The following is a 19848-nucleotide window of genomic DNA, read 5'->3' on the forward strand; positions in this document are numbered from 1 at the left end:
CGTCCTTTTGAATAAGTACCCGAGAATTGTATTTATCTAGTTTCAAAAACATGTTGCAGGAAAATATCGCTAGAACATGGATGGTCATTTTCCAGCTGCAGCTCAACAATACACATCATTAACTGCCATGTGTACAATTTTCACACGCTCCTCGCCCTCGCATTCGCCAGCATCGTGCTCATATTCATCCAAAATACAACATCGCGTTTCTCATATGTTTCTGGATCAATTTCTTTTGCGTCATACGGTGGCCGAACACAAGAACCATCGCAAACTATTATTGATGATGTAATAATTAATTCGAATGTGGGAAAGACTTTTTTTAATACATAAATAGAAATACAAATCAAAGAGAGAAATAAAAAATATTGCTGTTTAATTTTTTTTGAATAAAAACAAAACAAATATTATTTATTCATGTTCCTCATATAACCCATTGAAATAGTTACGTAGACTTTAAGTTGAATGCCTGTGACATCCGATTGAGTGGTACTGAGTTCCTTCACCTCCTTCCTCACTGTCACTTATCCGTTACGTGAAAAGTGCTGTGGAGAAAAACCACGTAGGTTTTCACGTAGACATGACGTGAAGATTATATATCAGCTCCAAAGTCTGCAATAATATGCGGAGTTCAATTGTTGGTTACATTTTAAATGGATCAAAATACTCACCTATATTGCTACGAAGGACTCATGTATGAAATGGGGTCTAAATTCGTACAGCAAACAGGTTCCGGAACATTGTTCCGGCATTTCCCAGTCCTACAGAAAACAAAAACGATAATAATGCCGCTCAAAGCTTTATCGCACATAGTAAAACCACAGATAACAGATATTGAGGCTGGCATCCGATACGTGTGTAAACATCCGCAACCGTTAATTCAAATGTATTTTAAATTGGGACCGCGTTTGGCAATCGATTGCAGATGGCGCAATGATCATTGTTATTGAAAACGCAGCCCGAATGCGGCTGTCAAATGCATTGGCTGCGTTCGACGGTTGTTAATCAGCTGCATCCTTATGTACTGCCGCAATCAGTTGAGTAGATGGCAGTAGTGGGCCAACGTATATAAATTCAAAAGTTTACACAGGATTTTCAATAAAATTTGTTCTAGCTTCAATATCTGTTATCTGTGGTAAAACAAACTGCAAACAAACATAATCAATAAGATTTACCTCAACGATGCTCAAGAATCGCAGAAAAACACTAATGGTCGATCAATCGAACCATCGCAAACTATTATTGATGATGTAATAATTAATTCGAATGTGGGAAAGACTTTTTTAATACATAAATAGAAATACAAATCAAAGAGAGAAATAAAAAATATTGCTGTTTAATTTTTTTTGAATAAAAACAAAACAAATATTATTTACTCATGTTCCTCATATAACCCATTGAAATAGTTACGTAGACTTTAAGTTGAATGCCTGTGACATCCGATTGAGTGGTACTGAGTTCCTTCACCATTAAATCACTTATCCGTTACGTGAAAAGTGCTGTGGAGAAAAACCACGTAGGTTTTCACGTAGACATGACGTGAAGATTATATATCAGCTCCAAAGTCTGCAATAATATGCGGAGTTCAATTGTTGGTTACATTTTAAATGGATCAAAATACTCACCTATATTGCTACGAAGGACTCATGTATGAAATGGGGTCTAAATTCGTACAGCAAACAGGTTCCGGATCATTGTTCCGGCATTTCGCAGTCCTACAGAAAACAAAAACGATAATAATGCCGCTCAAAGCTTTATCGCACATAGTAAAACAAACTACAAACAAACATAATCAATAAAATTTACCTCAACGATGCTCAAGAATCGCAGAAAAACAGTAATGGTCGATCAATCGACGGAATAAAAACTGAAAGATAGATCTCAAGCTGTCTTCACGCACACCAATGATGTATAACCATTACAGATAAATTAGTTTTAAAATGCAACAACATATTATTTTATGTATTTGTGTTTGAGTTTTGGTATGTCAGCAATAAAGAACGATGCATAACTTCGCTTGGATTGTATCCTGTGGTGTCACTACTTATGAAAATATGCTGGTACGATGTATTATAGTTTTAGAATTAAAATGTCAAATAAACAAAACATAGGCAACATTATAATGACAGTATGGAATACATTGACTGTGAAGCATAAAGTTTAGGCAGTGTTACGCATTGTCCAGAAGTGGAGAATCTTTAACGTACCACTGCATAGCAACATTTACATAAACGGTGAGGGTATGTCATAAATCCAGTATACATTTGCGACCCAACAGCAAACTGTTTTTTACTATGCGGGAATTGATGCGTTGTTTAGCGCATCTTTAGGCGAATCCAGCGCACTACTTCCGAAGTTGGGAAAGTTGCCTGTATCTGGAGAAAAATCCAACTTCGGTATAAAAAGCGGTATAAATTTATTCCGGATAGACAATAATATAGACTGTCAAAATATCCATATTCCTAAAAACCGAGCCGGTGTCAAGCGCGGTGTCATCATCATCAATAGACATAGACCGCTGTCATCATTGAAACGCAGTATGAAAAAAAATTATAGCCCGGGATATTATAGCATCGTCGCAAAACAAATTGACGCCAAAATCGTCGCCAGCAGAAATGGCCATAAGATCTGTCAAATCAACTGTGAACAAAATTTTGAGAGATTGAGGGTCTGTCTCATTTGGAGAATTAAACTTAAAAGTGACAGTTCGAAAATTAGCGAATAACCCAATCATAAGAATGGCTGGTGCTACCCAGCAATTCCAATAAGACATCGATGCAAAATGATTCGATATCTGTCAAAAGTAATCTTGCTCTGCGAGCAGGGTTATTTGATAATTATTGAAATGTCACTTTTAAGTTTAATTTCAGTTTAATTCTCCAATTGAGACAGAACCTGAATAATCACATTATTTCTCGCGTGATTTTTGAAAACGTCGTAAGTCCAAAAGAGAGGTTCTCTTTGTTTACTTTCTCTTTCGATTATTACAAAGCCATACTAACATTTACATTGGATTTTCCAGTACCGATCTGAAGAAAATAGCTTTTTCTAGTGTGCTGAGGTGAAAATATTGAAACAAATTTTAAACTAGACTAGACTAGCAAAAGAGAGCGTAATAAAAGAGAGTCTCTTATTTGGACTTACGACGTTTTCAAAAATCACGCGAGATTTCCCAAAATTGAGCCCTGTTTTTAAAGGCTCCCCCAGACCTAAGCGATTTCATCGCCGCGACGGCGACAACTAGTCGCCGCGATTCTATCTTTGGGTCGCTGCAAGCAATTTGGAATTTACGCTTCCATATTACCGACGACAGCATCGCTGTCGCCAAGCGATAGAATCGCTTCGCGACTGTCGCATCGCGTGTGTTTGGGGGAACCTTAATGCAGATTGACTTTATTTTCTAATAAAACTAACATAATTTTAGAATAAAGATGTTGGCGACGATTTTGATAGTGCCTAGAAAATGGTCGGCGCGTTTTGTTACCAAGGAAACAGACAATAGCAGGGCTGGTAGCGATAAATGCCGTTCAAAATAGTGACTTAGTGACCAACGATGACGAAAAAAGTGACCAAATAGTGACTTTCAGAAGCAGAAAAAGTGACCAAATAGTGACTTTTGTATAAAGTACTAACCAGGTAGTGAGCTGCATACGTTGCATTCGTATTGTTCATGTGTACACACTTAAATCTAGAATTTCAGCTCGGTACTATTTTTTACTGATTCAATCCAGTAAAAACAAATTTTCACCGAGATATCAGTAAAATGTCAGTAGAATGAAATGAAATACTGAGCTTCGGTAGTGTAAGTTACCAAACTGCTCCGTATTATGAAAATCTACCAAGCTTATCAAAAAATATACCGATTACTCAGTAAAAATTTATATTATTCACTGAATAATCGGTAAGTTATTTACGGAGTTCTCAGTTTCCGATCAACAAGCATGATGCTTGATGTGACGCCATGTTTCTTTTTTCAACCAAATCAATAACTAAGAAGTCTCAGACTAAGCAGATCTGTCTAAGGTTTCGGGAAAATCAGCATGCGTGTAAGTATAATTACTCTTGATAATAATTGTTTATTTTGCAAATGTTTTATTTGCTTCTATTTGTTTCTGAAATTTCAGGTGATTCTATGATGATGAAGTTTCCGTTTTTTGGTGGCATAACGCTAGTGAATTGAGTGTACCGGGAGTAGTAAAGTGAATAGAGTGGTCGAAAAATTTCATGAACACATACAAAATAAGGCTTTAATTAGCAGTGGTCTCTGAAATACATAAAAGATTTTCAAGTGACTTGAATTTTCTCAGATCAATGCTCTCTGTCGCCTACCACCTGATTGATACACCTCACTCGCTGCGCTCCTCATTTTCTTGTGCCCATCGGATCACTTTCCTTATACAACAGCCCACCATAGATACCTCCCTAAGCTTTTTTGTGTTGAAGATTCAAACAACCAAAATAAATTATTTGAAATAAATAAAACTGACTCATTATTCCTGAACTTGTTAGTCTTTTATTTTAAAAACAAGAAATTTTATTACAAATTACATTTTATTCGGTAGTTTGGGGTACAAAAGTCTGCATTTTTTTTACAGATCTTCCCGTATTTTTTTACCGAGCACTCAGTAATCTTTACAGTTCTACTCGGTAATTTTTGACATTTCACTAGCATGCAAACAGAACCGAGATCTCGGTAGTTGAAATCGATTACCGAGGTGACTACCGAGGTTTCAAATTTGAAGGATTATTAAGCTTAATTTCCATAAGGTCGTCTTCAGTGTCTCGTACTTGACTCGACGTGCCTCGTACTTGAGTCGAGTCAAGTACGCGACACTGAAGACGGCCTTACTGTTGAGGTCGAAATATGTATCTGTCAAGGTACAATTAAGTGGTGGAATTAAATGGGATTGTACAAACTCGTCTTATGACAAGGGTTCGAGCTCATGTTAAACTTTATTAACACAATGCTGTAGAACTTGTTTCAAAATCGTTGTTGAAATTATAAGCATGGTTTAGTGCAACAACTTGTAACTTGTTACCTGCTCCTGTGTGTTACGGAATAAGGTTTACCATGGAGGCTAGAAATATGCCTCTGGATGTCCCAACGAATACCTTCCTCAATATCCAACTCTGTGATATTTATGATGATGTCGCCAAGTCGGTTGTCCCCTGCTAAGATCCATCCTCTCCCTAGTTACAATGAACATGCACACGCCAGCAGTAGTAAATCTCATGATATTGTAATTTTTGTCTACTCTTGATTTCTGATAGCATTCTAATAAGGATTTGAAAAAACATGATATCCCTAGTTTCCGATCTACTACGAGTTACACACTTAATTTTATTTACCGGTCTCGGTACCCGAATTACTGATTTCTCAACAGCTGGTACCTGAATTACCGATTTCTCAACAAATGAGCAAAATAATTTTCTTAACATGAGCTCGAAGTTTTTCGTGAAACTAACTACTAATTTTTATGTAGTTGGACGTGTGAAAATTTAACACGGTTTTTCGGCAAAAAAGAAATAAAATTATCTAATCAATTACTAGGCAGAGAATTATTTGGAATCACAAAGCTTATGAATCTTTATAAGGAAAAATTGTTAAAAAAAACTTAAAGAATCCAAAATTATGATGACATTTTTAAAATACGATTTTAAATAATGAAAAATAACATTTTTATTTGAGACAAATTTAAATATATATAGAGTCCATTTGCCATTTGTTTTTTCGAGACCCTGATCTCTGTTTCATTAAAAACATTAACTCATGTATAACATGGATTTTACCGAACCTAAGTTTCCTAAGTTTCAAGTTTCAATGTGATCCAAAAACAATTTGATGCAAAAATTGCTTTGGAAAACTCTAAAAAAAAATCAGAAATTTCAGCGGAAGTTGATTTTCTGTGGAAAACCTTGTGAAAATTTCTAGGATTTTTTTTTCAGAAATTGTGCAGAAAATACTTCAATCCTTATGAAATCTATCTCCAGGAGTTCAAACGGAAATTCCAACAGAAATCCGATGGCGAATGTCAGCACAAAAAACTTCCGGAAATTCTTTCATACCATAAATTCAAGGCAGAATATTTTGTATACATTCCTGCTGTCTTTCAGGAATTTCCGCGGAAACTTCACGTCAATTACTATTGCTTTTCGCATTGAAACTTTTCGTTTCGTCACTGAAACCATTTACACTTGTCCTCAGCGACTGCTTCCGCGATGGAGCATTTGCACATTTCATTCACTCATACATCTATATTGCTGTCAAAATGTGCATTTGACAACCAAATTTTCAGCTAAAAGCTCTATTTTTTGACACCGGTGCACTCACACAACCAATCGACATCAGTTGTCAAAAAATCAGGAGTACCAACTTGACCACTATCTCCTTGTCGCCGAGTCTGGCGCTGAGTGCTTGGCGCGGAAACCCAAAGGTGGGAATAAAATTTTGGGGCTTATGCGCTATAAAAACTTCTCCGCGAATCCCTGAAAAAAATCTCCTTCAAATACAAGCGGTTTTTTTCATGAATTCCGGTAGAAATCTTTTTGGGAATTCCTTCAGATATTGTTTGGTGAATTCCTAAGAAAAACCTTCCGAAAATTATTTCCCAAATTCAAAGCGGAATTTTTACGGAATTTTACATAAAGATTTATGCGGTCATCGCTACAGAAACTACAGTGAAAGTTCCTCTAAGAGAAACAAAGTTAGGAAGCTTTTTATAACGAAGGTGGATTTTTCTCTAGATACAGCCAACTTACCCAACTTAGGAAGAAAGTTCGGTTCGGAAGTCCCGATGTCCGAATTCTAATGTGGTGCTACGCCGACAATATCATGCTGTGTGATTCGTCGAAGAGGGGTACATCAATCAGAAACTAAGAAATATCTCGGAATTATGTCTAAATTGACTTACAAAAATGGATATTCAGCAACGATAAAAATGACAACAAGTGAACCCTTAAAATGCTTGTTAAATGAGTGCTCAAGAGTATAATGCATTCAATAGTGGCTTGGAAATTTCCAAAAAATTGGGCATAGAGCATAGACTTCAAATGTTGAGTCCCTTCTCAACGACATTTTGCTATCGAAAACAAAACCCTACGCTCCTTATTTATTAAACTTCCACCCAAAACTAAATCCGTTATGTAAATCCGTATCAAATTCAAAAACCGCGAAAATCGCGAAATCCTTGTAGTCGTAACAATCCTGCGCTTTATATACGGCGCTGCCTAAACGTATGCCCAAGCTTCGCTGAGTGGTGTGTCTGTGTGTCTCTCGATCCCGAAGTCCATGGTTCGAACCCACTCTGCCTTTCATAAGACGGCCTTGGAGCAATTTTTCAAACTTTATATATTTTGCTAATAGATTTACATTTGATTTGGTTGATGATAATGGTAGATACAAATGATTTTTATTTTGAGCTTTTTTTTACAAACGGTGGTGCGAAAATAGTGACTTTAGTGACCATTTTCGGAAAAATAGTGACTTTAGTGACTTTTGGATGCAAATAGTGACTTTTTAGTGACTACCCAAGTAACCATGAAGCTATATATGCTTGTAAAAAACACAGCCCTAAAAGTTGACTTAAAGTGGAAAAGGGCAATTATAAGACCGAAATAATGGTTCATTACTTTGGCATGTTGAAATAAAGCACCAGTAATGCATCGCTGCATTCGTACTGCTGATTTAGAGTATCGTTGTCTGACAGTTGATAAATAAATGCAACAACACATCGTTAAAACAGATCTAATGCAATTAGCATTTAGCATGCCGATTTGTGATTGATATACGTGCAATATTGTAATGCTTGGTGTTACTTGGGTAGGCTCAAAATAGTGACCAAGTCACTAAAAAGTGACTTGCTACCAGCCCTGCAATAGCCTGCTAAAAACCTGGGTACTGCGGATAGAGCCGCTTTTTTGTTCTCAAGCGAGTAGAGGGATATTTTGAAATCAATCTCATAAGCAAAATTATTTTGCAGTTGCTTGGCTGTCAAAAATGTCCCGCTCTTCGAATTTCTCTTTCCACGCTGCATGAGGACGCACAAATGCGCGAGACTCTACATGACTTTACGATGGTTTACATACATTCCCGCTCCAATCAGCTGTTGTATCTCGTGAAAATTAGTAACGAGTGCTTTTTAATTGCATTCTCACTAATTTTCACCTCGAAATAAATATAATGTGAAAATATTTGTTACATAGAATACAAAACTCAATCTAAGTTTATTTTTATTTTTTTCCCAAATAATAACAATACTTCTCAAAATAGGATCTGAAACGAACATAACCACAATCTTCAATGTTTGGCTCCGGCACAATAGAAAAGTTTGGCTTCAGTTTGACAACCAAATCGATTCTATTCGCACCACCCAGCTAAAAACAGTAAAAACATGAATCGAACGTTTATTTTTTTATGAGTGTACATAATAGGAGTTGGCGTGAAATAAATACGTCTGAATTGAAAAATAATCGAGAAATGTCAAAATCCGAACGTTCACCGCGGTGCGTCGTCGGTCGTAAATATCAAAACAAAACATCGTGTGGATTTCTGTCTGTGCTTGATTGGAAACAGGAAAAACACATTGAAGAAAATATCGTTCCTGCTGCACGTGCGCGTTTCCGCGTTATATTCGTTATATTCGCGTGATTCAGGATTTGGATTTCAGATATTGGGGGTCGTGATCTGTTGCTACGCCAGCTGATTCCCATAGTAGCAAACAGCCAATCAATCATCTTCCATATAGGAGTGGTACAGCTGATTATCGACGACTACGTTTGCGTTGATGTGAGGAAGCACAGACTGCAGGATGTTCTACGTCATTGGTCTCGGGTTGGGTGATCCTAAAGATATCACCGTTAAAGGCTTGGAGATTGTGAAGCGGTGCGAACGAGTTTATTTGGAATCGTACACCTCGATACTGACATGTGGACAGGAGAAACTGGTAAGATTGAATTTCCTTGACCTGAAATAAGGTGTAACCGACAGGGTATCGTATGATTAATAATTTACAATTACATAAAAGATCAGATTTCCAGGCGTGTTTGTACATGAACTAACTTGATTATGTTCTCGTACTTGCAGGAGGAATTCTACGGCCGACCACTTATCTTGGCAGATAGAGAATTGGTGGAGACTGGCACAGACGACATTTTAGAAAATGCCCATTTGGTGGAAGTTGCCTTCCTAGTTGTGGGAGATCCGTTCGGCGCAACAACCCATACCGATCTTTTGCTGCGGGCCAAAGAAAAGAACATTCCGTTCCAGGTGATTCACAACGCTTCCATCATGAACGCCGTAGGATGTTGCGGGTTGCAGTTGTACCACTTCGGCGAGACCGTGTCCATCCCATACTGGAATGATGTTTTCCAACCGGATAGTTTCTTCGATAAAATCATTGCCAATCTCGAACACGGATTACACACTCTTTGCCTTTTGGACATTCGGGTTAAAGAACCAACCCTGGAATCGTTAATGAGGAAAAAACGTGAATACGAGCCGCCTCGGTTTATGAGCTGCCGGGAGGCAGCCGATCAGCTGGTCCAGTTGATTCACAAGCGCAAACAGAACGGAGAGTCGGGACATCATCACTTGTTCAACGATCGGAACGTTGTGATCGGACTGGCCCGAGTTGGTCACGACACCCAGCAGATCAAGGCCTGTACCCTGAAAGAGATGAAGCAGGCTGATTTGGGAGATCCGTTGCATTCAATGATTATCCCAGCGGATATGCATCCAGTGGAGACGGAGTTTTTACAACAGTTCTGTGACGAAAATTTGGAGGAGTTGCAGAAGAAGACTCGAGAGGAACCGGCAATTATTTTTAAACTGGACAGTACTAGCAATTCGAACAACTGAATCAACCCCGGCGGTTCAGTAATGATAAATTGTTTTATTTTTATTTAATGAGCGTATCTAATAATATGCTAATATATATCTACCCTCTGAGATTTTTTTTTCGATTTATTCGATTCATTTTTATCTCTAACTAGGCAAACCTACCCGATCTCGCACGGGTTTCATTTTTGATATGTCAATCATTTAATTGATTGTAGCGTCGCACTTCTAGTTCGAGCTTGGTGGCTTTCTTCAGCTTTCATAAAATTGTTGCATTTTGACAATTTTTCAACTTTCTCCGTCAAATGGATCAGCTATTAGTATTTCTAAACACAGCTGATCCCAAGGGCTTGGCTAGCGCCGTAATCGAGCTCTCTTATGAAGCTCTCGGATTGTGCACATTGAGGTTGGAGAGCAAATCCCATGCTTCCATCCATTGGTTCCCAGTGCAATTGCGATTGTTCTGGTCAATCACGGAGTGGCAACTACGAAATGCACGGTCATCATGCTCATCATTTGGATTAAGTAGGATTTTATCAAGAAATTAAGTTCATTTAGCTTAGAACAAATCGGGTCCTAATTGCGATTTGCGCGGAACTGATTTGTAAAGATACATTGGAAATCCATAAAACAAGACAAAAAAAAGTTGTGCAAATCTTGACTCCTTGGGTGTAGCATTGTTGCGTACAGCAGGCGTGATTTTGTAAACGTTTATTTCACCGAAGGTGAAGTGATAAAGGTTATAAATTCCTGAATATCATACATAATAGCGTAGATGTACTATGGCTTAAATGTGAAATCAAATTGAGATCTGAATCTTACAGAAAGATTCAACAATGCTGCACAGTAGGGCTGGCCGCTTTTATGTTTGAACTACTAATATTGACAAGCAAAGTGATAGTCGAATCTATCACTTTCCAGGATTCTTTTATGAACTGGCTTTGTACATGTAGACTGACTAGACTGTTAACATGACGGATATTATTGGATTTTGGATTACACTCACTGTTAATGATCTTTACTACTCCTTCCCGAACAGAGAATGTATCCTAAGAAACCGGGAAGGGGTATTTGAGGAATCGAGCAACCTTGACCATGTAACTATATGTAATATTAAATAATTATGATTATCAGATTACAAATTACAATACAATTTTTGGTGGTGCGCTTTGAGCGGTACTAGGAATGGGCTTCTTCTTCTTCTTATTGGCATTACATCCCCACACTGGGACAGAACCGCCTCGCAGCTTAGTGTTCATTAAGCACTTCCACAGTTATTAACTGCGATGTTTCTAAGCCAGGTTACCATTTTTACATTCGTATATCATGAGGCTAGCACGATGATACTTTTATGCCCAGGGAAGTGGAGACAATTTCCAATCCGAAAATTGCCTAGACCGGCACCGGTAATCGAACCCAGCCACAGTCAGCATGGTCTTGCTTTGTAGTCGCGCGTCTTACCGCACGGCTAAGGAATGGGCGTTTTTCGGAAAAAATATCGATACTGCCGAATCGATGTTTTTATTGTCAATGCCGAAAAATATCGGCGTTGAAACCAGGGGGAGAAGGTGGAGCACTGAATCCCTACCCCAACATGTGCGACATCTGGATTTGGTTCTAAACTGTAAACAACAGTGTTAATTCTCTACCACCTTTTTGTTATGGCGAGGCAATTTTTATGCACACTTTTGTTTTTGATATTTTATCAAAATTAAACACTCATTCATGCAGCAATATAACGATGTGATATGCTTGAGATACCTGCTTGATAATAGGGACTCGAAACAGAATTTATTTGCAGTAACTAACCGAATATAAAAATGTTCACATTAACGATTGCGCCCTAACACCGGTTCTAAGCTTCGATGCAGAGTACACGAGCTTTGTTCGCCAGTGACAGGCATATGAGGCCCTTGGTTGAAACATTGATATTCCGATATATCGATACCATACGTCCGAAAAATTAAAAAACCGAGCAAAAAAAAATTAAAAATAAAGGTTTTTATTTCAGGTCATCAAATCCCACACCAAAGTTTCGCTGTTTTTAACAGATTGTGTCTAATATGCTATATTCTTACTTTTGTTATATTATGGACACAGATAACAGATATTGAAGCTAGAACAAATTTTATTGAAAATCCTGTGTAAACTTTTGAATTTATATACGTTGGCCCACTACTGCCATCTACTCAACTGATTGCGGCAGTACATAAGGATGCAGCTGATTAACAACCGTCGAACGCAGCCAATGCATTTGACAGCCGCATTCGGGCTGCGTTTTCAATAACAATGATCATTGCGCCATCTGCAATCGATTGCCAAACGCGGTCCCAATTTAAAATACATTTGAATTAACGGTTGCGGATGTTTACACACGTATCGGATGCCAGCCTCAATATCTGTTATCTGTGTTATGGATAAAGTCTCTGAATTAAAAAAAAATCGAAATCCGATATCATCAACAAAAAATCGTTACACTACTAAAAATCCACACATATTTATTGGCAAAAATCCATAGATTTAACTTATGATGTATATCAGCGCACACATAACCATTCTCCACGCGAACTACTAATAAAATATATATCGAAATAAACTTTGTGTGGTCTCGAATTAGCAATTATATAATTTATGTGTGGCTCTATATCGATTATATTAGGGTGGAGCTATTGCAAAAAATTATAACGGCGACACATATATCTTATATAGATATTTTTGGCAGTGTACGGTCAAATATCGAACATAAAAAAATCGATACAATATATCGATTAATCGGAGCGAAAATATCGATTCTCAATATATCGTATCGGTATCGCCCATTCCTAAGCGGCACACGGTCGCTTTGCTAAGGCCTGCTTGCGAGCACATGTAGCTTTTTGTACAGGTTTGACAGAGCCCACTGCCAAACCCCACCACGTCCTAGACACATCCCCTAACACGCAGACGCCGTGGGGAGGGATCGTAAAGCCCTTGAACATAGTCCCTGCTACCCCAAAGGTGATGGACAATGGACATGGAGCAGCTCGATCTTTCTCACCTTGTTGACAGTCGCTACGCACTTTACGATATACTGCTGGTTTAATTCGAGAAACCTAATAATGTGGACTTAGTTCATTCACCACTGTTTCTTGATTTTGATGATGGAAACGCTGACGGAAGTGTTGCACAATAAGTTTCGTTAGGCATGATGTCGCGGTAGAATAACCAGATTGGTGACGTCGGGGTCAATGTACTTACAAGCACAAGTTCTACCTCGAACGAGCTAAACATCATACTCATGTACTGCCCATGATCGCATATTTGTAACACTCGCCTTTTTGTTCATTTTGTGAAAAGCCTGTGAATCGTTCAGAAAGCTCAATTTACTGCATCTAACCCCACAACAGTAAAATAGGCTTTACTATCTTGCTTATCTGTGGTAAGCTGGAAATTATTGAGTTTGTGGCGAGGATTGACAATCGATTTACAAAATCAACCAAAATGCAAATGTTACAAATATGCGATCATGGGCAGTGTAGAAGCCTGAAGAGTCGTCGTTAGTCTTCAGTATTGCGAAATTTTCGCATTGTGCGATGTGATACAGGTAGTTTTCAGTCTCTGTCGTCGTGACTCAGCGGTGCACTAAGAAGTTGCTTATTATGCTGCACTCTCCGCCCCCAGTTGAAAGCTATTCGCCCCAGCACTAGCATTTTCTAGCAAAAAAAAATGCTTGGTGAAAATTTTGGCTTTGATGCAACTGTATGTACTAACAGATGAGGCCGAACTTCTTCGTCGTCTGTTATTCCGTATTGCCGTGAGGATAAGGGCCACTTTACTTCGGGTTTCCACAGAAATAAAGGCCCACGAAACCAAGAACTTTGCCAGTTTAGATACGGAATCCGTTTCCATTTTGTACCCAAGTTTGCCACATTGTGTTTTGTCGATATCCAATCCAATGCCATTCGGCTGCTTCTGAGCTTTCAGGATTTCACTGATTTGAAATGCGACAAATTGACCACCATAGTTGGTCCGAGTTCAACCAGCAGCATACATCTCTACAGGGTGTTCAATAAGTTCGAATACACTTCCAAAAAATGTTTAAAAATTAAGTTTAAATTATTTCTTTTCCCAGTTGCATTTCATTGGAAGTATTGTTTATAAGGAACGTTTGTAACATTTCTTTTGGAATGACTTCTATTTTGTACTTCTTCACGAGCTTTAAACGTTTCTAAAACCCATCGCCAGCGGCACGCACGATCTACATGGGCATTTCGTTTCAGATTTTGAGAATTACGTCTTGAACTGGTCCAAGTTACTGACCTTGTATTCGTACAGCTTTACCATAATAAAGGACCAAACAAAAAAGTTAAGAGGGTTCAAATCCGGGAAGCTGGGAGGTCACAATGTTTTGTCCAAAAAGTCGATGCAATTGTCCCCATATTAGGCTAAAATCGCAATTTCCGTCTATAAAGGGTTAACGTCCTATAAGCCATTTTATAGAAAGCTCAAATGACAGGAGACCAAATACTAATATTTACATTTTACAAAGAACATTTGCGAAAATGAAATGAAATGATGATGATGATGACGAAATGATGATGGTTTACATGCAAATTTACCAAAACAAAGACCGAGCCGTCCACTCAAAATTTCGATCAGCTGTTCGAATCTGTCTCATAAAATGGCTTATTGGAACACGTAGGGCTCATCTCCGTCTTAGCACCGGGCCACAGGGGGCATCAATCGTCCCCCAAAACCTCAGTTTTGTAGTACGCCACAATGATTTTGACATTCAAAAACGGCTGTTTACGATGCCCCAATCCATTTTCAACGCGTGTAATAAACAAACAACAAGTGACAGAATGTCAACACCACACACATCCGATAGCGTATATATACCGCTAGCGCTGACACCAATACTAATAAAGAATATGTACATTGGGCTTACAAAAACAATAATCAAACATTTGTATTCGAACTTATTGAACACCCTGTAGAGTCGGTATGAAAGAACCGATCGTGTCACCTTGTTTCGCCGCTTGAAACTCCGCTCGTGGAATTGGTACACTGAGAAAATTCTTTATATTGAATATATTTGTCGCACATAATTTTTGCAATTTGGCGACCCAAATATATGCAATTTGTACCCACACATAAATTCAATAACTGCATATTAGAGACCACACATACATTTTATTTGATTATAGATTATATTTGTACTTCGCGTGGAGAGTGGTTATGTGTGCACTAATTAGAATCATGAATTAAATTAATGGATTTTTGCCAATAAAAATGTGTGGAATTTTTGCAGTGTAGAAAACGATAAGGTTTCTTTCTAAAATTACGTAACGCTTAATTTGGTAATTTTTGATTCCCACCCTCCCCTTCGTAACACTTTTTGTATGGAAGGTTTAAATTTTTGTATGGATCGTAACGCTTGGCTTGACCCCCTCCCTCCCCATTCAGCGTTAGGTGATTTGTGAAAGGACCCTAATGAGAGCGCACTCGATGTGTGACCCTTCTTGAAGCGTTAACAAACGTGTGTAGCTGGGTGTCTGCTGTTACGGAACAAATAGCTTTATACAGCCGCTAACCCCAAGTCTAGCACATCTGCATATGGGACCCATATACATTAGAGTGGGGCGTCATGGTCATTTTTTCAAATCAATGGTTTTTCGGAGCCATTCTGGGTCCTGAACAACTGTGCAGAATTTGGGACCGATTGGTTGGGGCCCATTCACAAATTACATAACGCTTTAGGGGGTGGGAGGGTGTCTGTCCGAGCGTTACGGCCTATACAAATTTTAGTACCCTTCCATACAAAACACATTACGAAGGGGTGGGTGGGAGTTGAAAATGGTCAATTTTTGCGTTATGTAATTTGTGAATGAACCCTTGCTTCCTCGCTTTCCGCATCGCGTTTGAAGTTTGTATGGAAATTAGTATGGGGGAACGTATGTTTTTGCATTTCTACTACTAGAGGTTTCAGTTCATCGTAAACCAAGTGGCACATTGCGTTAAAGTATAGCCCAAAGGATGCCGAAAAACTTTGCTGAAGAAGGCACGTTGCTGGAACGTCCACGAAACAAGTTATAACGCTTCAAAGATTGAGTGTTCAAACCATATGCAAAAAATCGTTTATTCTGCCAGCACTGCCAAATTACGTAGACCAATAATTTAACTGAGTGTTATTTCAAAATAATTGATCTTGTAGGGCTTTACAGCTAATGGGAGCTATCCGGAATCATTTCACAAAGAAAACAAATCCGACAAGAAAGAAGATGGGTTTTGCCCTTCGATATGCATAGGTCGTCCGGTAGTGCTGGCAGAAACATTGATTTCTTGCATATGGTTTGAACAATCAATTTTCGAAACGTAATAACATTTTTTGTAGACCTTCCAGCTACGTACCTTCTTCGGCATCTTCCAGACTATATGCTAACGTATTGAGTCACGTGATTGATGATAAATTGAAGCCGCTAATAGCAAAAATGTAAAAAAGTACGTTTTCCCATACTAATCTCCATGTAAATTTAAAACGCGATGCGGCATGCGAGGTCGCAACCAATCGAACCCATATTTTGCACAATTGATTGGGGTCCCAAAACGATTCAGAAAAACCTTGATCTCACTTGATCGGACGAAGTTTGCGTTTTTCCATTCAACTGCGCCCCACTCTATTATACATATGTGCTCGACTTGCGGTTAGCGGCAGTATAGCATCGAAGAATTTTAATGCTTTGTACTTAAATTTTTTAACAAAAGCAACCACTTCTTGAATTAACTTTTTCTCAGCTTCTGGAGTTTTCTACGGCTGGGGTACCACCGCCGGTGCTCGACATAAACGTTGAGTTCATCTGAACTCTTATCCCAAGTAACCCAAAGTTCCTTTAAGAGTACGTTTTTCGCTTAATCAGCTTCACTGAGCTGCTTAAGCGAAAAACGTACTTTTAAAGGAACTTGTGGTTACTTGGGATTGCGTCACCTAAAAAACCGTTGACATTGCTGATCCTCGTATAAGGACCTGGTGAATCATTATTGGCAGCAGCATCCCAAACCTTGTTTTTGAAGGTTAAATTCTTCATCGCTAGGTCGGCATCAGATCGCTTTCGGATATATCCTTTGAGTCTGCTATCTTTGCGTTCAGAGCTGTTTTGAGATTAGGATCATTAAACATTCGTCTTTCAAGGCACTCCCAGCGCTTCAATGCCTTCGATCTGCTGCACGGAAGTCGCATAGTATCATATCTCCAAAAAAAATCCTGATTCGTAACGATCGCTTTTTCGGCGAGTGAATGTTTTCAACAGCACGACAGTGGGATGGGCCTGGGAAACAAGCTTGCTGTCTTCAAGCAAATCATCCTCCCCGTGATCGCATACGGCATGCTTGTCTGGAAGAGTTGCGTCAAAATCCACCATCTAAAACTTCAGCGAGTGCAAAACGAATTCCTGAGGATGATTCTCAACATGAATTTCTGAGGTCCACCGTCTGGCCGGTATCAAAACACTTTACAAGCGCTTTGGTGAGTGTAAAGAAAGATTTAGGGTCCGTTACTTATCCTCGGACCAAGAAGCGAGTAGGGCGCTCGTACCAAATTAGGATATCCAATTTTGCAGTGTTACTAGAGTAGTTAGGTTATCAAATTGTTTTTAAGGAATAATCAAAACAGTGCCGAAAAAATGCCGAAATCAAGAACCATCCTCTAGAAATGCTACAGTAATTAGGTTTTGAAAAATAACAAATTAATAAAGATGAAGAACCGCAGGCCAAAAAGATTATATGGAAAACTATGTGAAATCCAAAGTTGTAAAATAAATGAACATAAATTAAAGTCTAAAAAGTCGCACAACCATTCTAAATTTTTACGAATTTGACTTACTACTCGTTCATTAGGGTAACTCATCAGCTATAACATCGACATGTTGCATGTTTCAAACCCTATGTGTTTACGGCTTGAATTGTTATTTGCAATATTTGTCTTTAAATCAGCAATTAGTTAATAATATATTATAAGGTACCCCGGGGCAAGTGGGACCTTAAAAAACGCTAGTTCAGCAAAATTGTTAACGCATACTTAGAAAACAGAGATTTTCAGGACATCAACAACGGGTGCATCATTATATGTTTCTGTTGTTGAAGTGTAGATGTGTTGTAAACCTTTTATAAATTTACCTGTGGGACCTACTTACCCCTTCAAACGGGGCAAGTTGGACCTATTTTGCTTTATACTGTCGAACGAAACTAATTTGAAGAATGTAGATATAATTTTCATGTTATTTATGAGTCGTAGTATTTCAGATCATGGATGGAGGTTTATTGCTTGTCAGACTTTTGTTTTTGCAAAAAGAAAGGGATTACAATGTTAGCAGATATAAAAACAAGGCAACAGCCGGTTGTTGCCTGGCTTTCCATTAGCTTACTTTCTTACCAAATGTGTTAGATTAGAAGGATAAGCAAATCTTTGTTCACTTTTTGAATGAACGTTTCTCTGTTTAGAACACAAATTATTACATAAATTAGAACTTCAAAAGGAACGTTTTTATTCAGGCGATGCGCAGTGTTGTAAATTTGTAATAGAAAGGAATGGCCAATTTATGTCTTAGGCACTTTATTTATCTGAAAATCTGTTAATCTGATGCGAAGTATGAAAATAACAAAACACAAGACAAAACCTGTTGATTTATTGTAGAATAAATAGATTATTTGCACTGTAAACGGGAAATTTCGCATAGTTATAACCATTGCTCTTTTCCATGCGGGAGATAATTTTCAGAAAGTAAAATATACATTTGGTAAATCAACTGTACACTACTTCCTCACAACGATATCCACTGCATTTGATTCAGATCCATATGAGTGTCGAAGTTATTTTTCACTAGATAACAATGTTCAAATATGTTCCACTTGCCCCATGTATGTTAAAACTCAAGGGCAAGTGAAAATTGCAGATTTTGTCTTTAATCAAAATTTTTAAATCGTTTTCGATGTCACACAATTATTTAATTGCTCAAAATATTCATTTTCCAGATTAATGATGAATTCAGAAACGACTACTTTGTTGGAAATTCATTGAAATAAAATAGAAGTAATAGCTTTTGCCGTTAGTTTAAAGTCATGATTGAGCAATACCATTACTATAGTGCCGTAAAAGGTTTTGATTTCAAATATTTTTGTGTCAGGTGAATGCGTTGATAGTTGTGCTTCATCTTTCTAGAACATTGTTACCATTAAAAACGTTCACCGATTAATCGGCAGCCATTGTACCCACTTACCCCGTATTTTCACTAGCCCCGGGGTACCTTATATTAAAGTTCCGGATTTATTCATCGATGTTGCCGCCAATGCATAATATGGTAATTTGTGTGGGAATAAGAAAAGAGAGAAATACAGTCCATGAGATATCCTATAAATTCGATCTGAATTCGAAACCCTCTACCTCCGTCCAGCATGTTAACACCCAAAAGACCAAGCTCTTCCAGAAGGCAAATTTTGAAATTGAAAAAATCATAACTCTGTTCGCTTTCAACCGATCAATGTGAAATTTTGAGACAAGGTCCAGTTTTTATTTCGATTCCATCTAGAGGGATGTCCAGATTCCGTACACCTTAAAAAAATAACCTTATATGTTATGGCAAAAAACCATTCGAAAATACTTATACTCTTCATTATGCCATCTAATGAATGATCGCATATCAAAAAGCTAATAACATTCATAAGTTAATGAAAAGTATAAGTTTCGGAAAGTATGTGACTAATGCGATGTATAAGTTTTTTCTTATATGTACATATCATAAAGCGCCTGCTTTGGCAAAAAAGTATTAGAAATATTAATAATAAATAACATTCAACGGAATTATTCCAGATTCCGTTGGGGTACCCTCGATATGGCATTTGGGGTGTTTCGATGAAAACTTATTTTTTTATATAAAACTCTTCTCAAACTTTTACCAAAAACAAAGCTATACTAAATAGGTTCTATTAGGGATTTTTCAGATTTTTTGAAGTGCTTATAAGCGTCTCCAGGATGTCCCACA

The 19848-nt window shown here is 38.0% G+C and overlaps 1 protein-coding gene and 1 long non-coding RNA gene across 2 annotated transcripts; one reads left to right on the forward strand and one right to left on the reverse strand.

Annotated features, from left to right (window-relative positions):
- Window positions 1-429: 429 nt before the first annotated feature.
- Window positions 430-1979, reverse strand: LOC134208036 (uncharacterized). The gene is made up of 6 exons (XR_009978467.1): window positions 1807-1979; window positions 1626-1715; window positions 1377-1566; window positions 1176-1278; window positions 672-761; window positions 430-612 (listed from the first exon to the last, which is right to left on the reverse strand). It is a non-coding gene; the product is annotated as an uncharacterized LOC134208036 (long non-coding RNA).
- A 6513-nt stretch (window positions 1980-8492) lies between these two features.
- LOC134208037 (diphthine methyl ester synthase) lies at window positions 8493-9946 on the forward strand. Its single transcript, XM_062684138.1, has 2 exons — window positions 8493-8942; window positions 9083-9946. The coding sequence occupies exons 1-2, from the start codon at window positions 8808-8810 to the stop codon at window positions 9854-9856; spliced, it is 909 nt and encodes a 302-aa protein (XP_062540122.1). The 5' UTR covers window positions 8493-8807; the 3' UTR covers window positions 9857-9946.
- The last annotated feature ends 9902 nt before the right edge of the window (window positions 9947-19848 follow it).

The sequence above is a fragment of the Armigeres subalbatus genome, chromosome 1 (assembly GCF_024139115.2).
Source record: "Armigeres subalbatus isolate Guangzhou_Male chromosome 1, GZ_Asu_2, whole genome shotgun sequence".
Taxonomy (NCBI): Eukaryota; Metazoa; Arthropoda; class Insecta; order Diptera; family Culicidae; genus Armigeres; species Armigeres subalbatus.

Coding starts and splice junctions, on each gene's coding strand:
- LOC134208037 (XM_062684138.1), top strand. CDS start 8,808: ATGTTCTACGTCATTGGTCTCGGGTTGGGTGATCCTAAAGATATCACC. Junction 8,943..9,082: donor CATGTGGACAGGAGAAACTG/GTAAGATTGAAT, acceptor TCGTACTTGCAG/GAGGAATTCTACGGCCGACC.